At 39.8% G+C, this 17,953-nt stretch overlaps 1 protein-coding gene across 1 annotated transcript in view; it reads right to left on the reverse strand.

The window, feature by feature from the left end:
* Nucleotides 1-13,138, reverse strand: part of FZD3 (frizzled class receptor 3) — a 55,827-nt gene extending 42,689 nt beyond the window's left edge. The window contains exon 1 of the mRNA XM_009895440.1: nucleotides 12,629-13,138. Within this exon, the coding sequence (XP_009893742.1) occupies nucleotides 12,629-12,817 (189 nt within the window). The 5' untranslated portion in view covers nucleotides 12,818-13,138. The remainder of the gene's footprint in view (nucleotides 1-12,628) is intronic.
* Between the last annotated feature and the right edge of the window lie 4,815 nt (nucleotides 13,139-17,953).

A 17,953-nucleotide genomic window follows, 5' to 3' on the forward strand; every position in this document is an offset into this window, starting at 1 on the left:
ATTTTTTAAAGCCTGGAAGCTTACTATTTCCAGACAAAAGCAACTGCCTCCCGTTGTGTCAGAAAAAAAGTAACTGATGGATCTGAAGAATTATGTTGCCTTTTTTGTGAAGCCACTTAATTAAGGTTATTCTGAATAACAGGAATAATTTGCCTGCCCGTAGTTGCAAAGTAAGACCAAAGAAAACGTCTGTATACTCTTCAGGGTCTGACATTCTTCAGTATTTTAGCCATAAGATTTTGTAAAAGTGCAGCTGGACGACAAATTTTCAAATCAGACCATTTAAATGGTATTTCTTCTATATGAGGTACAGACTATTTTTCTGTAAGAACTAGACAGACTATTTGTCATTCAAAAAGCTACAGAGGAAAATCTGAAGACAAGGTAACTTCACTGTTCTTTAACAAATTTGTATCAAACTTAATTATTTAACACATTTGTAAAATATGCAGACAATATGTCCCAAAAGACACTATCATGTGACACACCTTTTTGTTTTCTTGGTTTTTATTCTTTATTATTGACAGTAAGCATCAAAACTGAAATCCAAGGTCAAACTTTATTACTTCTCTGCAGTTACATTTCCATAATGCACCTGCTCAGATCAGACCAGGATGCTAAAAACGTACAATGAGAAACCAGAAGAAATACTCGTGAGCAGGGATTCAACTTCTGGGTCTGCTGATTCTGAACAGCATATATTCATCCACTCCTCCACACAAAAGGATGCATGGATGTTAGATAATTGACACTACACTCGAATCATTATGAAGGCAAAAAATGTATTATATGTAAGTTTTCAGAGAAAAATAGGAAAAACATGAATGATGCTTTTGGACGTGTGAGAGGAAAAAAGCTAAATGAATGGCTGACCAGAATTCTCTCATTGAATTTAAAAAGAAAGATGTTTCTCCTTGCTCAGTGCCACAAACATGACAACTTTTGTTCTATAAATCAAGAAACAGGGAATATAAACAAGTTTACAAATTGAAAGCAACTTTTAAAAGATAAATTTCAGGTTTCTACACCACACAAAGATGAACTACAAGGAGCCTGCCTTCCTTGTTCAAATTCAAATTAACCAGCCCTTTGTGCTTCTGTTCTCTCCTCTCCTCTTTTCAAATTTCCTTCCTCGTTTCCATGGGAACCCCCTGGCTGACAAGCCTCTGAGCAGAGCAAGAGGCCAAGCTTAGCAAGGGGTGTGAAAAGGGGAGAGAGTCAAAGGGCAGAATTTGGCTCGGGGAGAATCAAGATGCCAACCTTTGTCACCCCACAAAGGGGGGGGTAACCATAGGAACTAACTCTGCGGGACAGGGGCGGGGAGGAGGAGTATCATGGCCAAATTCACAAGATGGGAAACAAAATGGAAAGGCGGCGTTAAAAACGCAATGCTAGAACCTAGAGTCAAAAAAAAAAAAAAAGTCTTACAAATGAAAAAAAAAAATTAAAATAAAACTTTGAGGGCCAAGTATCCAACTTCGTGCTTGTTTTAATATAATGGCATCAAATTAATTCGTATCAGACCACAGGAAAACCGGGCAGACCTGATTCTCAAATCCAACATGAGTATTTAACGTTCTGAAAAGATGCTGAATACTCCCCTATGACTTGGATGGGTGCTGAAGATGTTTTCTAAATGCCTCACAGATACCTGGAAACAGCACAGCTTCAGGAAGATTGCCATTGAGCTATGGCTTCAAACACGCAGAGCCAGTTTACACTAGCAGTTCTGCAAAATATGGAAGATAGTCTAGTCGTTATTGTTACTGCAAGAGCAATCTGACAGAGCAGATTTACATGCAGTATATTAACGTGGCATTGCATTCATATACTACATAAAAATATAGATACGGCATGCTTTTATTCTTGTACCTTGTAAAAGAGACAGCAGGAGGATGAAGCATGAACAGCTCTATCAAATCACAAATGATACATAAAGGAAAATTATGGTCCAGTTGTTCACTGTATCTTCAGCACAAAAAGCAGGGAACATAAAACCAGCAGGTGATTCATTTGAAGGGAAAAGAAAAAAAAATAAACAACAAAAGCAAATTCTTCACGCACCACCTTTAACTTACATAACTCTTTGCCACTGATTTGTGTGGATGCTAAAAGAATGTATGAGTTCAGGAAGAAAACCGATAGATTTGTAGAACAATACATCAAAGGTTACTAATGCAGTACATCATTTCCAAGCCACAAATCGCTGAACGTGGAAGAACAGCCAGGGTAGATGTACGTTACATACCTGACTTGCACCGTACAGCACCGCGGTGAGTCACCATCAGGTGCCAGAGCACCAGGCTAACAGATTTCTGGTCCGACTTCATATCATTGTTCTTAGGTTCTTACATTTACCAATCTCCTCCACAACTTCATTTCTACTAGCCTGTCTCTCACACCAAATGTATTCTTTAGAAGCGTATTTTATAAAAAGGTGGGTTTTTTGCTGGTCCAAAGCGTTGCAAGATGGAATAATGAACTTGGCTCAAGAGCACTGGGTTCCTCAACCATCACAGATAATTCGCAGCCCACAGGCTACTTACCTTCAGTACCATTTTGGTGCTATATCTAAGAGAAACACTGGCGCCGTTTCCTTCAGAAAGTCACAAAACCCTCAGGCTTTTGCATCTCTTAACGACCAGGATACAAAATGGGAAGCAAGACAGCAGTGCACAAACAAGGCACACATGAATTTAAGATTTGTCCTTTGAATGTCAAAAACATGCTTTGGTGAATTATTTTTCTTCTCCTACCATAGAACAAAATAGATTCACGGCCACACAGGAACACCACATGATACAAGAATTATTCATATCCATAAAAGCCATCCTAACTTTCTCTAAAATCACTACAAATGTCTCCTAAAACAAAGAAGAAAACTGCAGCCATACCAGCAAGACAAATGGTAAAATTTATGGCAACTGCTCCTTGGTGCTTAAGTTGTTATTTCATACTTATTCTCATCTTGTCCGTCTGTTGTGGCTTGCTTTCTGAATCGGACTATCCTATAATTGGAACCATCATCACAGACTAGAGAGAGCTAGGAAAAAAACACCACTTCCAAGTGACCAACAAAACAAAAAGCACGTCCTAGCCCAGCCACACAACTTTTAAGTACTCCACCGTTATTTACATCACTGCTAGCGTTTTGCACAAAAAACATGTTCTGAAAGAATGGCAAGGCGAAAGCACAGAAACCTAAAGAGCTTCCAACCTATTACATCAGCTTACAAGTTATAACTGAGATATCTAAATAATCTTCATATCAGAAGAGTGTAAGAGGGGAAGAGAAAGTCCTACTAACTTGGACTAAACAGAAGTGGTGAGTTGATTCTATAGCGGACACACTAGATTTCTGCCTTAGGAGCGACAGAATCTAATATGTGTACATGCAGAATACAAGGTAGCTATTTCAGTAATCATATAGCAGAACTATATCCTCCAAGTTACACGTACTGCTAGATATAAGGCTAAGTCTAGTCACTGTAACACATACTAACCTGTACTACTACGGCATACAATATAAACACGTTTATTGTCCCACAGCAGCTGCATCTAAGAGAACCAGCTGGCTGATTTTGATTAAGGTAGAGAAAAAGCATACAAAGATAGAAATGAATGTCTGTACGCTTGCAGTAGGTAAGAGGAATGGTAAATTGTAAGAGCAATATTCCCAGCACAACATTCTTTTGCTTCTGAGTTTACGCTTGCAGATCTAAAGCTACAAATGACTAAAGTACATTGTCATTTAACTATTCAAAATAAATTCATGTGTGTTCCACCTTTCCTAATAATTCCTCTTTGAGCCTCCACCAGATGCTACAGAATTAGCCACAATGCAGAGCCATCTGCCTTCATGACCCTGAAAACAAGCCCACTGTGAATAGATGTTGATTAAGATGTAGATCATTCACTTTAAACTGAATCCTTACATAAAACTAATGTTTTTTTCATATGCTGGCACTAAACTATTAAGGCTAAACTTCGTTTCCATATTTCCACTTGAAACATCATTCAGAATTAATCTTTTATTCAAGAAAATATGAACATGGTAACAGAGTTCATCTTCAATGCGCAAGCAGAAGCTTATCGATTTAACAAAAAAATAAAATAGAAAAAACCCAAACCCTACATCTCTCTATTTTCTCTCTCACTACTAGTCTGCATTTTGGCATCTTGTTCTCATTAACAAACATAAAAGATTAGAAAACAGTATTTCTGAAATTATCCTCTGGGGAACGTCTGTTAGCCTGGCAAAAGAAAGTAAGGGTTTCTAACACCTGCTATCTACCTCAACTATTTGAGCACTGATGACCTACATGCCGAGGTTCTAACCTTGTGGTCTCTGTATTCCTTTTAGGAAGAAGCATCTCTGTAGTACTGTATTCTTTCATGCTGCCCTTTACAGCATGGCACCATAATACCTTTACCTGGTTTCTCTAAGCGCAATGATGTGGTCCCCGGAGGGAAAAATCAGAGACTCACCATCGTGATTGCTCCCATTAAGCAAGCATCAATTCCACTTTAAAATGCCAATCAGAGTGTATACTCCCTCGGATTGTTGTACGAGGATGGACCGCACGCTCAGGTATGATCTAGGTCCACAAATCCACTCGGTTTGCCGTTGTGGATCTGGGTACCTCCACATTGACAAATACCTTCCTCAGTAGGCCTGTATTTGGCAGTCTGATTGTCAGAATTACAACTCTGTCTCAAACACAAAACCCTGCATGCAACAGCAGCCAAAAAGTCCATCTTTTGTGCACCTATTCCCACACATTACTTTCTTTGGGTTAATTGCATCAAAAGATTTCTAGCCAAAGACAAGGCTCTTTCCATTTCTTCCTTATTTAAGCCTCTACCAACTTCAAAGTCGGTACTTACATATAGCTCTATGCTTTATCTGAACCCAAATGATTATCTCACGTGGCTGCTCTTCCTGTCCAATGAGTCTAAATGCTTCAGTATTCATTGAATATTCAATATTCATTCAGATGATCTTGAACTTCACTGGACATCAGTGTGAAAAGGATCAGAGTGATGGTCCTAATATGAGACCATCCAAGCCTACGTTCAAGAAACAGCTTCCTCAGAAGTCTCATTTTACAAAATTGCCAGATCATACTAATTTTTGTATGGATCTGCTTGAGGATTTAACAGCTCTAGTTCTTCCTAAATTGTTCTTACTCACTCAGGATTTCACCTTTGCACAACACTCATGCCCTTTACAGGTCAAGACTGAAACCACAAGCTGATGTGTTTTTAACAGACAAGCCTCAGGGACTCCTAAAGCAAGAATTCCTACACAGCACATTATTAGGCATTCCTTTACTCTGCCTGTACTCTGCAGAATCATCGTTGCAATTCTAGCTTTGAGACATTCTGGTTTAACAGTAAAAAAAAAAAAATAAAATCTAAAATCTTTATGTGGTTATTTCTAAGGTGAAAACTCAGAGTGGGAATAAGAGAATATAAAGTTAATGAAAGAGTAGGCTTCAATCAGCTGGTGCACAGTTTGCTTTCTTACGATCACGTGCAGTTCCATTGTTCTGTAGGCATCATAATCTTACACACTAAAGAGAAAAATCAATCCTTACTGCAAATTAGTGTCTAAGATTAGAGTGCTTACAAAACACCAGCTGATTAAAACCTACTTTTCCACTAGCTTTATATTCTTCTATGAGTTTTGGATACAGAACTGAAGAATACAGAAAGCCAAGGAAAACTGCTGAGATTTAGGAGGGTATAATGCATGGACAAGGCAAAAGAAGATGGGGGGCAGAAAGGGATAAAGATGGAATTAATGGGGGAAGAAGTTAAGGAACTTCTACCCTACATTCTCCCCATCCTTGCTGCTAAAAACCAAAGAAAGATGTTTCATATTTATATGTATATCTATATTTTATATATATATATATATATAAAAAAAATCACTCAGAAATAGAAGAGGAATGGGGCAGTACTCCCTCCCAGCTCCAGGGAAGGTAGGAATCACAATCACATAAACCAAGATCAGTGAATTTTGCATAGTTCTCCCTGGCACTTACAAAAATCAAGACCTGAAAGACAACGTACCATGTTGAGTCCAAACCTTGATTATTTGAAATCTGTAGGAATATATGCCTGATAAAAAAGCTATTTGAGAAACACCACTAAAATAAGTCACTTAATACCTGACCTACCTTTACTGGAAAAATGCCTAATTCTTATCCCAGATGCTAAGACCAGGCTGGGAATAAATATAGCTATATCTTCTGTTGATGCTATTTTTAATCATACTTGGGTTCTTTTCCACTTTAAAAAAAGATGAAAAAAATGAACTAAGACTCTAAAGATCACTGCTGGGAAGAGGAAAAAAAAATACTGCCACAAAAAGGTAACTGTCCTGTACTCACAGAAATATAGGTAGCCGCAAATCTTGCAGCATTCACTCTGCTCTGTGGCAGGTCAAAGGCGTATCCTCTGCAAGAATCAGTACAAGCAAGAAACCACTGAATTTGAAATCGGGTATGAAAAATCAGGTGTCTTCACATCGGTAGTTGCATGTTCTGTGACAAAGTCCATTAACTATTCACTAGCTCTGCTTCTAAATATTCAAAACTCCATGACTGGATAGTTCAGTTATATTAATCCACTGATTACCAGCTAGTGAGCCCTGCCACGCTGATGAAGTAGAAGCGCATGAGTCAACATTACTCCTCTCCCCTTCCAGCTACCTCCCTCACACTGCAAAAAACAAACCAACTGCAGGGTAACATCATTTCTCTATTTCCCCTTTTGCATCTCCCACCTACATGCTAGCCAACCTAGCTACAGTGCCTCTATAAGTCCCTACCACTGCTCTTTTTTGATATGCAAAATGGCAATGGAAGTTGTGAGGGAGTGCAAAGGAATAGCATGTTATCTCCTCGGCCCATATGGCAACTGTGTCGTCTCATTTCTAGAGTGTTTAACCTCTGGTATAATCCCAAAAGACAGCGCTTCTGTGTTCACCCAGAGGGACCCATTCAGCCCTCAACTATGTCTGGTTCCTGTCCTTTAAAGCCTCTTTGATCCCTAGCATCATTTGTGAGGTCCTATAAAATCAGGGTAAGAAGAAGGAAGTGCTGGCAGTATATTTAGCTGCAGCAAGGTTGGCAATCATCATATTAAACCACTTCTCTTCATCAGTGACAAAAGCTTTAATAGAATGCTCCCAGGCTCCAACAGGCTACCAAGTTCCATGTTCTCTGATAAAAATATTCGCCTACAAAAATTGCGTTAAGGCAGATAAAACCCACTGCTTGCTAGTCATGCGCATAAGCAAATCCTTCAAGGCCAAAGGAATATTAAGTGAAAAAGGCACCGAAGATAATTCTTCACATTGTAGCAATAATAATCCAAAAGATGGGTAAACAAGGTCAGATCCCTCAGGGGGATAGGGGTAATTTAACTTCTCCATTATCACTGTCTCATTCCGTACACGATCTGCTGTAACACAGCAGAATCATGGCAGCAGCGCAGTGCAACATCATCTCAATGTCACACTATCATCACAAACATATTTAGTGGAAAGTTTTAACACCATAGCTGAGACAGAGTACGCTAGACGGTGACAGTAATAAAATAACCTGTTAGCAGATTATAAAAAATTTTAAAAATACCTTGCAATACGCTTTACACGAGAGCATGGAGCAGATAGAAGGCATGACCCCAGAGAGTGAGGGACTGCGGGGCCAGCGGTGCGATGTGCGCAGCGGCTGTGCAGGACTGCGGGGCAGGACAGCTCCCGGCTCTGGAAACCACCCGCCCTTTACACCTCCCCTCTCCTATCGCCATACTCTATCGTGACTAGTCTGTTACTCTATATTAACTGGCATTACTCCTTTTAGAAAGCGGCAGATGCAAAATGACTCTCATTTTAGTGCCTGCTATAGCCAAGCAGATGTTAACAGAGGTTGGACCAGCGCAACTGGTGTTTGTCCCCTATCAAAAGCAGTAAGTCACTTTAGAGACGCTTGGGGATAAAATAATGCTCCAGGCCCTTGGATGCAGAAAGCCCTCCCTTCAGCCTTCCCGGATTAAAGCAGGCCTTGCTGATGTAGCACAGCAGAAAGCTTAAGGCATTATCTTTCCTAGGAGTAAATAAAGGCATAGGAACCAATTACAGTATGGACCAGTATACACTAAGAGGCACTCCTGCTGTAATATTCTATTTTTCATGTTTAATCTAATTGGTTAATACCAATATTGCTGCAACATAACAAGACAATACTGATGACATGACTTATTAGCCTTTACTATAAATACGAAGGAATCATGTTGGCATAAAGTCTTAAAAGGCAATTTACTGATTTTTTTTTTTTGAGCTTTCAAGAAATAATGATAAATAGGTTTCTAAACAGTTCCTTCAGTGAAGCAATCAATGGTATGGGAAAAGAAGTGCACTGAATTTATTGATGGTAAGACAACAGCTGTAGAAGTTCTCTTTTTTGCTTCATATTCTCTCTTTCTTGTATTGCAGTCTTTCAGTACAAGCAAGCTGAATTTTTCTTATGGGTGTTATTAGGAACTGTTGTGAATAAGTGGTACTGAAAAACTGAGAATTACAAGGTCTTCCCACTGCAATACACAAGATGAATCACACTGATTCTGCTGCTATATTATTTTGTGCTCAAAGCAATTAGGGAGGGTTTTAAGAGATGAGAGATGTTTACCAGAAAATGTCACAATGCAAGTTTTAATAGACTTCATTCTGTTCAAAATTTGAGTGCTCCAGCCATTTGACTGCAACATTAAATAATGTCTAAAAAGCCAAATAATAAAAATTTCCTTCTTGCTAAGTACAGATGTAAGGGGCAATCTAGGCTAATACGTGGAGCAGAAAGATATTAATGCAAACCTGTGGCTTTTCATTCTTTTTTTCCTGTTCAAACCCCTAAAAACCTCTGCAACGGAGGTACAGGCCCCTGCATAGTGGATTTAAGCTTGATAATAGCCTTGTTTCCTTGCACAGCCTTCACCATTTTTCATGGAGCATTCAGAAGTAGCCCATAGACCATTCCCAGACTGAAACCACTGGCCTACATGCTAATTATATTGGCAGAAGGGAGCACTATACATACACCCACACCACCAATGCACCCATGCTAAGTTGAAGAACAGCTTTGGCATCAAGCTACCGTATGGATTGCAGCAACACAGTGTTTCACGCAAGGTCATTTATGCTATTAAGTTGAGCTTTATACCACAGAGTGAAGAGAAGTAACATTTGCTTCTCAACTGTTTCTCTCTGTAGCAGAAAGCTATTTGACAAAGATAAGAACAATTACACTAATTATTCTGGCTCAGACTGAGGGTCCATATAATTAATGCTCTGCTTCCAACAGTGGCCATAAACAGACTTTCAGTGAAAGTGGTATTTTTGACAGTTCTCTGAAATCCTTGGTTTAACATGCAACAAAAGCCAGAAAAATCAATATAATGTTGGCTATTACTAGGAAGCAATTAGCAGCAAAACGCGTGATTTTATTTATAAATAAAACCCTAGCGTGCCCACATCTGGGGTGGTGTGCCATTCTCATCTCCACACCTCAGCAAGCAGAAGGCTAGAAAAAGGGACAGAGAAAGGTAACTAAAATTATTATAGGAATGAAGCAGCTGCATTGCAAGAAGAAAGCCCGAACAGCTGGAACACTTTGATTTGGAGAGGAAAAGCCTGGGCAATGAAACCAAGGTTTCCAAAATCACAAGTGTAACAGAGGATTTAACTGAAGCACAATATTGCACAATACAGGAACAAAAGGGTACTAAATCAAACTAGCAAGAAACTGGTTTAAATCAGGTAAGAGAATAAGTACTTCTTCACATGGTGGCTAGTGAACTGGTTGACAGTATTTTATTCGTCAAATAATTTAGAGAAATTAATCGATAATAGAACATAGATATGAATTGATACTAATGGGAACAGGCAGGGAGGTACCCTCTAACATCCATAATTCGGGGACTGTGGATACTGGAGAAGCAGCAGCCCACAGACAAGAAGCCAGGCTTGCATCCCTTCCCTAAATAGTATGTCCTCTTGCCATTAGCAGATACAGAACACTTGGCAAAATGGACCATTGGCAGGACATTTCTCACATTCCCTAAATGCTCTCCCAGCCTGTGACAATTTTCTGCTGAGAGGAAGAGCCTGAAGTGGTTTTTGGTTTTGTTTTTTTTCTACCTAGTCACCCTCATTGGTGTCATCTTCTAAGCTCTGGTCCAGTCTCCTCACACTTTTTGCATCCACAGTAGTTTAAGAGTTTCACAGGTCTACTGCCAGCTACTTGAAGAACCACCTTTTCCTCTTTGCTCCGACTTGGCTTCTAGCAACTTCGTTTGATGGAGCCCAGTTCCTGCACTGGAAAAGACAGTGTAGTCAATCCCTATAACACTTTGCATGCCACCTACGATGACAGTTGTTGTTGGGGTTATTTTTTCTATTTTAAAAGTAGGCTAAAACACTCCGCCATAGTCTAACACTCCTCATATGGGATGCATTCCATAAGCCTGTGGTCATTCTTCCTGTTCTTCTCTGGACCTCTTTCAGTTCAAACACATTCTTTGAGATGGCTCAGATCTTCACACAACTCTTCAGCTATCTGTGAGCCACAGGATCGTACACTACCACTGTAATGTCTGGTCTTTAATCCTTTCCCAATTATTCCATGCCTTTTGATTTTCTCACTGCTCAGTCAAGCTTTCAGCTGACATTTCAACAGAACAAACCATCATAAGTCCAATGATATAAGCTGACCACCACAACCACTCGTGTGGAGAATATTATTCCCCGCAACACATACATGTTTATCACTTTGAATTTCCACAACAACTTTATGGCTCTACGTATCTCAAACATAATCAAGTTCTTTACAATTCTTCATTCTGATTTGACCTTTGCTTTAAGTTACTCCCAACACAATCAACATGCTTCCTCATCTTACTGCTAGTCTTCTCTTCTAGATCATTTAGGAGAATGTTGAGCTGCTAATTTCACTGATAATCTACTTCCACTGTAAGAGGTAACCTTCCATGTCTCCAACCACCCAACAAAAACAAAAACCACTATCTCCACACCTCTGCAAGCCAAGTCCCAGAAGTCTTCAATCCAGTTGGTTTCATCAATGCCTTTAATATCCTAAGTTCCACCCTTCAAAGATGAAATAAACAGTTTGTACACAGCTAGCTGTTATCACTGTTATCCTATTAAGCTTGCTTACTTGCTTTGGCTTCACTTTTCCTCCTTACAGTTAGATCTTCAAAGGTCCTCAGAACTTAGCAGAGCCAATTCTAAAATAAAATTCATTCCTGTTGCTATGTACTTAGTATAATTGGAATCCCTGGTGACATCCAAATGAGCTACTGAAATGCAAGCCCATAGTTCTTTCAAACAAAGAAAAATTAAGGGTAAGAATCTCTATTTTCTTCTTATAGTAACATGCCCGTCAAGCCTGGTTCACAACTCTTCCATAGAAAGACTATAGAAAGCCTTGGCTTTCCATTATTTAACAAGAACAATTAAATTAAGTTTCTATATTGTTAGAAGGAACATTCGAAGATGAAATCATATGATTACTCTTTCTGTCCTCAGTATACAGCCCAGCATATCTACCAGCCAGGATTCCCAAGCAGTTCAAAAATACAAATAAACCTAGTCTGCACAAATCTCTCATGAAAATTTGAATAGACTTATAGCAAGACTTGCCTAATATTCTGAATTTCCATCAATTTTAGTCATATCACAGAATACCAAGTAAGGAAACTCCTTAGGCAGGGTGGCAGGATAGAGAACAGACCAAAGTGAACTTAAGAGTCTTGTATAAACTAGACTTTATATAAAAAGAGACTAAGTGTGTGGTTGAAGCCCCATCAGGAAAGTTCCCCAAAGAAAGCTTTGACAAAAAGCAGTGGAAATGTATTGCTTTTTTTTTTTTTTTAAAGGTGAAAATTAGTATACATAAGTCCAACAAAGGTTTTGGGGATAATGGTAACAGTAATAAGGTACCATTACAACAAAGTAAGTGCAAGTCTAAAAGCTTGTCTGCCAGGATATAGAACAGAAAGACATTAACTAATTTGTCTGCAAGACAACAGACTTTCTTGCAGCTGAGAAAAGCCGTACTAATAAATGAGCAATTTCCATTATTTTCATGGTACGTCTTATGATTCTCAATTTCTTCACACCAAATTTTAGGCTAGTAAGAAAAGACCAAATATTACAAAGCCACCAAAGAACACAGTCTTCAGAACTAAAAGTCTTCTATTCATTGTTCAGTATTTTCCCGGCATGTAGTTAAGTGACAGACCATTCAAAATATGCATTCTTGATCTGTCTAAATATTTAAAGTGACAGACTAACATACAAACACATCCAGAATATTTCACACTCAGTTATACTAAATTAGGCAAATTTTGTAGTCAGAGTACTTTAGGATATATTACAACACATATTATGCAAGTGGTATTTGGTTTTACATTTAAATTATTAATTATTTTGATTGTGTCATTTTTATTTCTAATATAAATATCTGCCTGGATTCTGTTACCACTTATTTGTCAACTAAAGGCCAAAAACATATATACTGCTGAAAAAAAATCATCTTACCTCCATTGCTAATGCTGCTGTTTGCTGGTCATAATGGTTCAGAAGATTAGGCATAAAGGTGGTATTGTAAGGCAGATCCTGGCACATCCGCAAGATGATGGGCTCACAAGAAAATAAACTGTGCCCTCTTGTGTGCCCCACCAAAACATCCAAAAGCCAAAGGTAACAGAACATCCAGCTAACAGCCATCCTTCCACAATGGCAATGGGGTCAGTTATTGAGCCCAGTCAGAAAGCTCTTTCAGCTCCTCATGTACCCTCAGATTTCACTTCAACGGCGATATTTTCAGTCCTTGTTTAAGGTTCTTCAAAATTGGAATACTCTTTGTATACAACATTCTTAGCTCAGTCCAGAAGATGATATGTTTGAGACAGACATGTGAGAAATCTTGCCTTTTCTTTTCTTAGTATTATATAGCATGTATTAGGTTAAGGTATTAAAATGTTTAACCGCATTCCCACACAATTGACCCCATCATGACAGAACAGCAGTCGAGTTACGTTCACGTTCTTCTTTTGTTAGAAAACCTAGAATAAAAAACACAACAAACAGAATACAGTAAAAATCCCTGTAATTGATTAAAATATTTTAGCTCTAAATGGCCTGGCAGACAAATCGCTTCAAGTTGTCATGTGCAAGCCTAGAGGATCCCTCAAGTTTTAATCCTGGTTTCAGACTATTTCTGGTGAAAAAAACCCCACACTGGTATGCTGTAAAGCTCTACCCAAAAAGGATGGTGAAAAGGGGGAATGTGTTTACTATGAAGAAAATATTTTTAGAAAACCCCACACTTTAAATTTAATCATGCGAGCATTGCAATTGTTGACCACACTGAAACCAAGCTATTTATGAGTCAGCATCTCCACTGGTACATTCACATCGATAGCATCTCTTTAGTTGCATGGCCTCATAACTTCTGCTGAATAATTATAAAACAAAAACAAAACAGTCACCACCACCAATACACAAGTCCCAGCTTGCAGGACTGAAGACTACTGTCCTGCCCAACAGGCTACAGTCATGGTTTGGCTACCTGTGTTCAAATATGTAATTTTAGTCCAGTTGTAAACAGCTTTTTTTGTTGTCTCTGACCCACTTTACTTGAACACATCTCACATCTTGCTCTTTGGAAACTGTCATAACAGCTAAGGATAAGCCAGGAGACGGCATTCTTTGACCACCCCTTTCTCCACATGCTCTCAAAGATGGAAATTGCAAAGGTAGCTACATAAGGTTGTTCTGGCAGTTCCACCCTCCCAATAGAGCCAATTTAAACAGCAGTCATTCCCCAGGGCTGGATCTGCATTTTCTCAGCACCAAGGGGCTGGAGTGGAACAAGCAGAATGGAGACTCAGCATATCGTGCTCATCGACTGGAGAAACAAACTGAAATTGGAGGCTAAAGAATGGAAAGAGTTGACAGAGCCGTTAAGAGTACAGAGAGGCCCTTTTCTTATAACGATTTTGTCTTAAAGCAATGAAATTTGCAAAATTCAGTCTCTAACCAACTGCTTTTAAAAAAAAAAAAAGTTAAGAAAAGGTAACAGAAATTTTAAAATTCTGTTTGAACCAGAAAACCCATCAATATTCCCAAGAGTAGGCAATCACAAATTTGAACAGACTTCCAATTTTTAGAGAGTAATGTTTTTCCTTAGATATTCAAGAAGGGAAATAAATTCTACATGTCAGAGAAGGAAAAAGTTTTCCTTTCTCCCTAATGCAAACTTTTGAGAGATACAAAAGAGTTAATTACCAGGCTTATGCTGGTATCAGCCGATCAAAAAAGTTATGTATGCACACTTTTGTTTACATAGGCCCATCTTATGGTCAGAAAAATTAAATACCATATACCTCTTTAAACCCTCATATGCTTTGTGGGTTGGACTAGATAATCTTGAGAGGTTTCTTCTAACCTAAACAATTCTGTACTTCTCTAAGATTATGTGCGGTAATGTTTTTGGCTGTAGCTGTTCAAGACAGCCTGGTAAAAACAAACACGCAAATAGGAAAAAGACCAAGATGCTAAACATAACCATGTTAAATTAAGTTCACTGACAACTTGCTTTCACAAGCTGCTGGCTCTCTCACAGCTATTGACAGGGAATCCATGTTTGAAGCAGCATTGAAGTACATAAAGAAAAGAATACAAATAGTAAAACTGTTCCAAACCTAGGAAAAATAAAACATGGGGGGGGGGGGGAGCAGAAACGAGAATTATCTACACCTTAAGCTTGGTGGTAGAACCAACCAACAGAGCTCAAATCACTGCGTCTTGCTTGTATTTTGAAGCTGGTTTTTTGCTGCTGTGAAGAACAGTCAACACACAATTTAAAAGACCAAAATTATCCACAGTATTTAAGACATGCTACATCTAACCACACCTGATTTCAGTCTAATTTTAAGTTCACATGGCCTTGAAATGTTATGTCCTTCGCATCTAAGGAAGTCATTTCTCAGATTTATTTTTCAAGAATTTGGTGCCTCTTTCAAAAACAAACAAACAAAACCAAAGACCTGAACTATCCCATCTTCCAGGCCAGCATTACTTAAGCCTAAAGGTTTCTGCATATTCTCACATCCTGACCACAAGATTACAAGTTATAGACAGAAAAAAATCAATTCCTACTGAGTTTTGTACAAGGTGCCTAATCGTCTTTGAATCTAGTCTTCCGATTTTGACATTTTACTAAGTTTACTAAACTCAGGAAAAGAAGCCTTTTCAGTTTGTTGTCATCTCCAAAACCCCCGCTTCAAGCAATGTTTTTTTCTTTTTCCCCCAAACACTTCAGCCACCAACTCCAAAAGACTTTATTCAACAGCTTCAGTGAAGTCAACTTGTAGTGTGGATTAGGAACGGACTTTTTAGCATGCTCCCTGTGTTCAGATGCTATTCCAGCAGTGATCAGTAGATCACGCTTCATACGAGAGGTTCAGAAGCAACATAAAATGAGCTGTACTCACATCAGGTCTTGTGTTAAAGTTGGAAGCACAAACACTGGGCAAATCCAGGTCAGCATCTAGAGTCTTGGGAAAAACTCCAAGAACACTTCACACAAATCATCATATTAATGACATTCAAAGTAGAGACTCCAAACAAATCCACCTATCCTCTGACTTCCTCACAACCTCAAACTGAAAAAAACATGCAAAACCCCAGACTCAATAAGCCATAAAAAGTTTTAATTGTGCAAAAAGTAGAAAAAAAAAATCATCATTTCCTTTCAGGACTTTTCTATTTTATGCTTGAGATCTTATTACTACATAGATCATAAAGAAAACAAAGAATATATTTACTAGAGCCAGAAAATAACAGCAAATTATACAGCCTAGTCATGCAGTGCCCTTTCATGGGGGGAAAAAAAAAAATCTAGGTGAAATTAAGAAAAAAAGACAACCATATCATTGCGAAAGGAGATGAAAGTTTTGCAAATGAGCATATAGATAACCTATTAATTGGTGTAGACAGATGAATGCTGTAATAAGCAATCTTTAGTGTCAAGATAGTTTCTTACCACAGATCCAGTTCTGTATACTCTTTGTTAAGCCTCTACATATGAAATTTTGTGGTTATTTTTATATGTACATAAAAACAAAACAAAACACTTTCGATGACACTGGGGATAAAAGAGGAGGAGGGGATACCTACCCATCTACCCCAAGGCACTGCAAAAAAAAAAACCTGTGGGCAAAAGGGGTAGGAAACAGCTAGTTTGTTAGTGTGGTTATGGATTTATACATTATTTATAATCATAAGAAGTCTATCCAATTCCTGTTGTAAAGCATAAACTAGGGCACGCATAGACAACTATTATAAAGAGTGAAAATCACAAAATGAAAGGGTTGACTCCCAGAAGTGAATTTTTTTTTCAAATAAATTTCAAAGTTACTGAAGGGGCAATGAGAAAAAAGTCATCAGGCTCTAGAAAGAAAGTATGTAGGTGGATTAATTCATGGTTATCTATCCCAGAGAAATGAGGTGATAAAACAACCCAGACGCCTCCTTTACAAGTGAGAAGACAAGAGGAGGATGTCACCTTAGTCATTCCCCACCCAATTCTGATCACGGAGAAAGGAAAGGAACTCATTCATTGCATACAAGCACTGGCAGCGTTTCCCCAGCCCATTCCCACCCACATGAAGGCACAAAAGCAGAATACATTATTCTCCAAACTCCATTTTAATTAGTCAGTGGGAAAGAAACTCCAGTGCTGTACTCCCCTGTTCCACTTCTGTAACGTATTAAGGGAGAACCACACTATAATCCCCCACATTCTCTATTTCAATTAGGAGACCATGGAGGAAAGAGGGCACAAGCTACGTTCTCCCACTCTTCCATGCTCCTCCTCACTGTACTACAGGGCAGAATGAAGAAAGATGCAGAGTATCTCCTCTTCTCCTCTCCTTCTGCACAATGCCACCACGGCAGTCCCTGCTCCACTCCCCGTAGGGAGGACAGAAAGGCAGAAACCCTTTCTGGTGAGATTCCCCATGTACGTGGAGGGACAGGTCTAGCATCTCCCTCCATTTGAGTTCATATTTCATGGCAAGCTAAAGGAACTGGAAGGGGAGCTAGCTATCACCCCCGAGACTGGAAGAGGAGGTAGGGTGCAGACTGAACTAGCATCCCTTTTCCCCTTGAATCCTCACTGTGTTTTACAGGCGAAAGGAAGAAGCGCACACACGGGACTAGCATCCTCTTGGAATCCTGCTGCGTTGCAAAGGAGGAGGATGGATGTAAGTACATGAGACTAGCACCCCTTCCCCCTGGGTCTCCACTGCATCCACCGCAAAAGGAGAAGGAGAGCGTGCGTGGATAGAGCTAGCATCCCCTTGGGTCCCTGCTGCGCTGCAGAGGGATAAGGGCGAGGGAGGCATGCAGGGGACCAGCATCCCTTTGCCCCTAGGTCCACCGCCCAGAGAAAGGAGGGCAGCATGGGACTAGCAACCTCTTGGGCCCCCAATGCGCTGCCGAAGAAAGGAGGGGGGAGCGTGTGGGGTGTGGAGGAGGGAGGGAATGGCACCCCCTCCTCGCCGGGTCCCCAGTGCGCTGCTGGGGGAAAGGGGGGCAGCGAGTCCCCTTTCCTTTCGGACCCACAGGCAGCAAGGAGAAAATGGGGAAGGGCGCACATGGACCACCATCCCTCTCCCCCGGAGGAGAAGTGGGGGGAGAGCACCTGGGACTCGCGGCCCCCCTCCCCTCGGGGCCCCCCTCCCCTCGGATCCCTAATGGCAACAGAAGGGGAAAGGCATAAGGACTTGCGTGCCCTTCTGCTGGCTCCCCAGCGCACTGGTAGGGACGGGGGGGGCGGGGATGGAGGGGGCCAGA

The sequence above is a fragment of the Charadrius vociferus genome, unplaced genomic scaffold (genome assembly GCF_000708025.1).
Source record: "Charadrius vociferus isolate BGI_N301 unplaced genomic scaffold, ASM70802v2 scaffold41, whole genome shotgun sequence".
NCBI lineage: Eukaryota > Metazoa > Chordata > Aves > Charadriiformes > Charadriidae > Charadrius > Charadrius vociferus.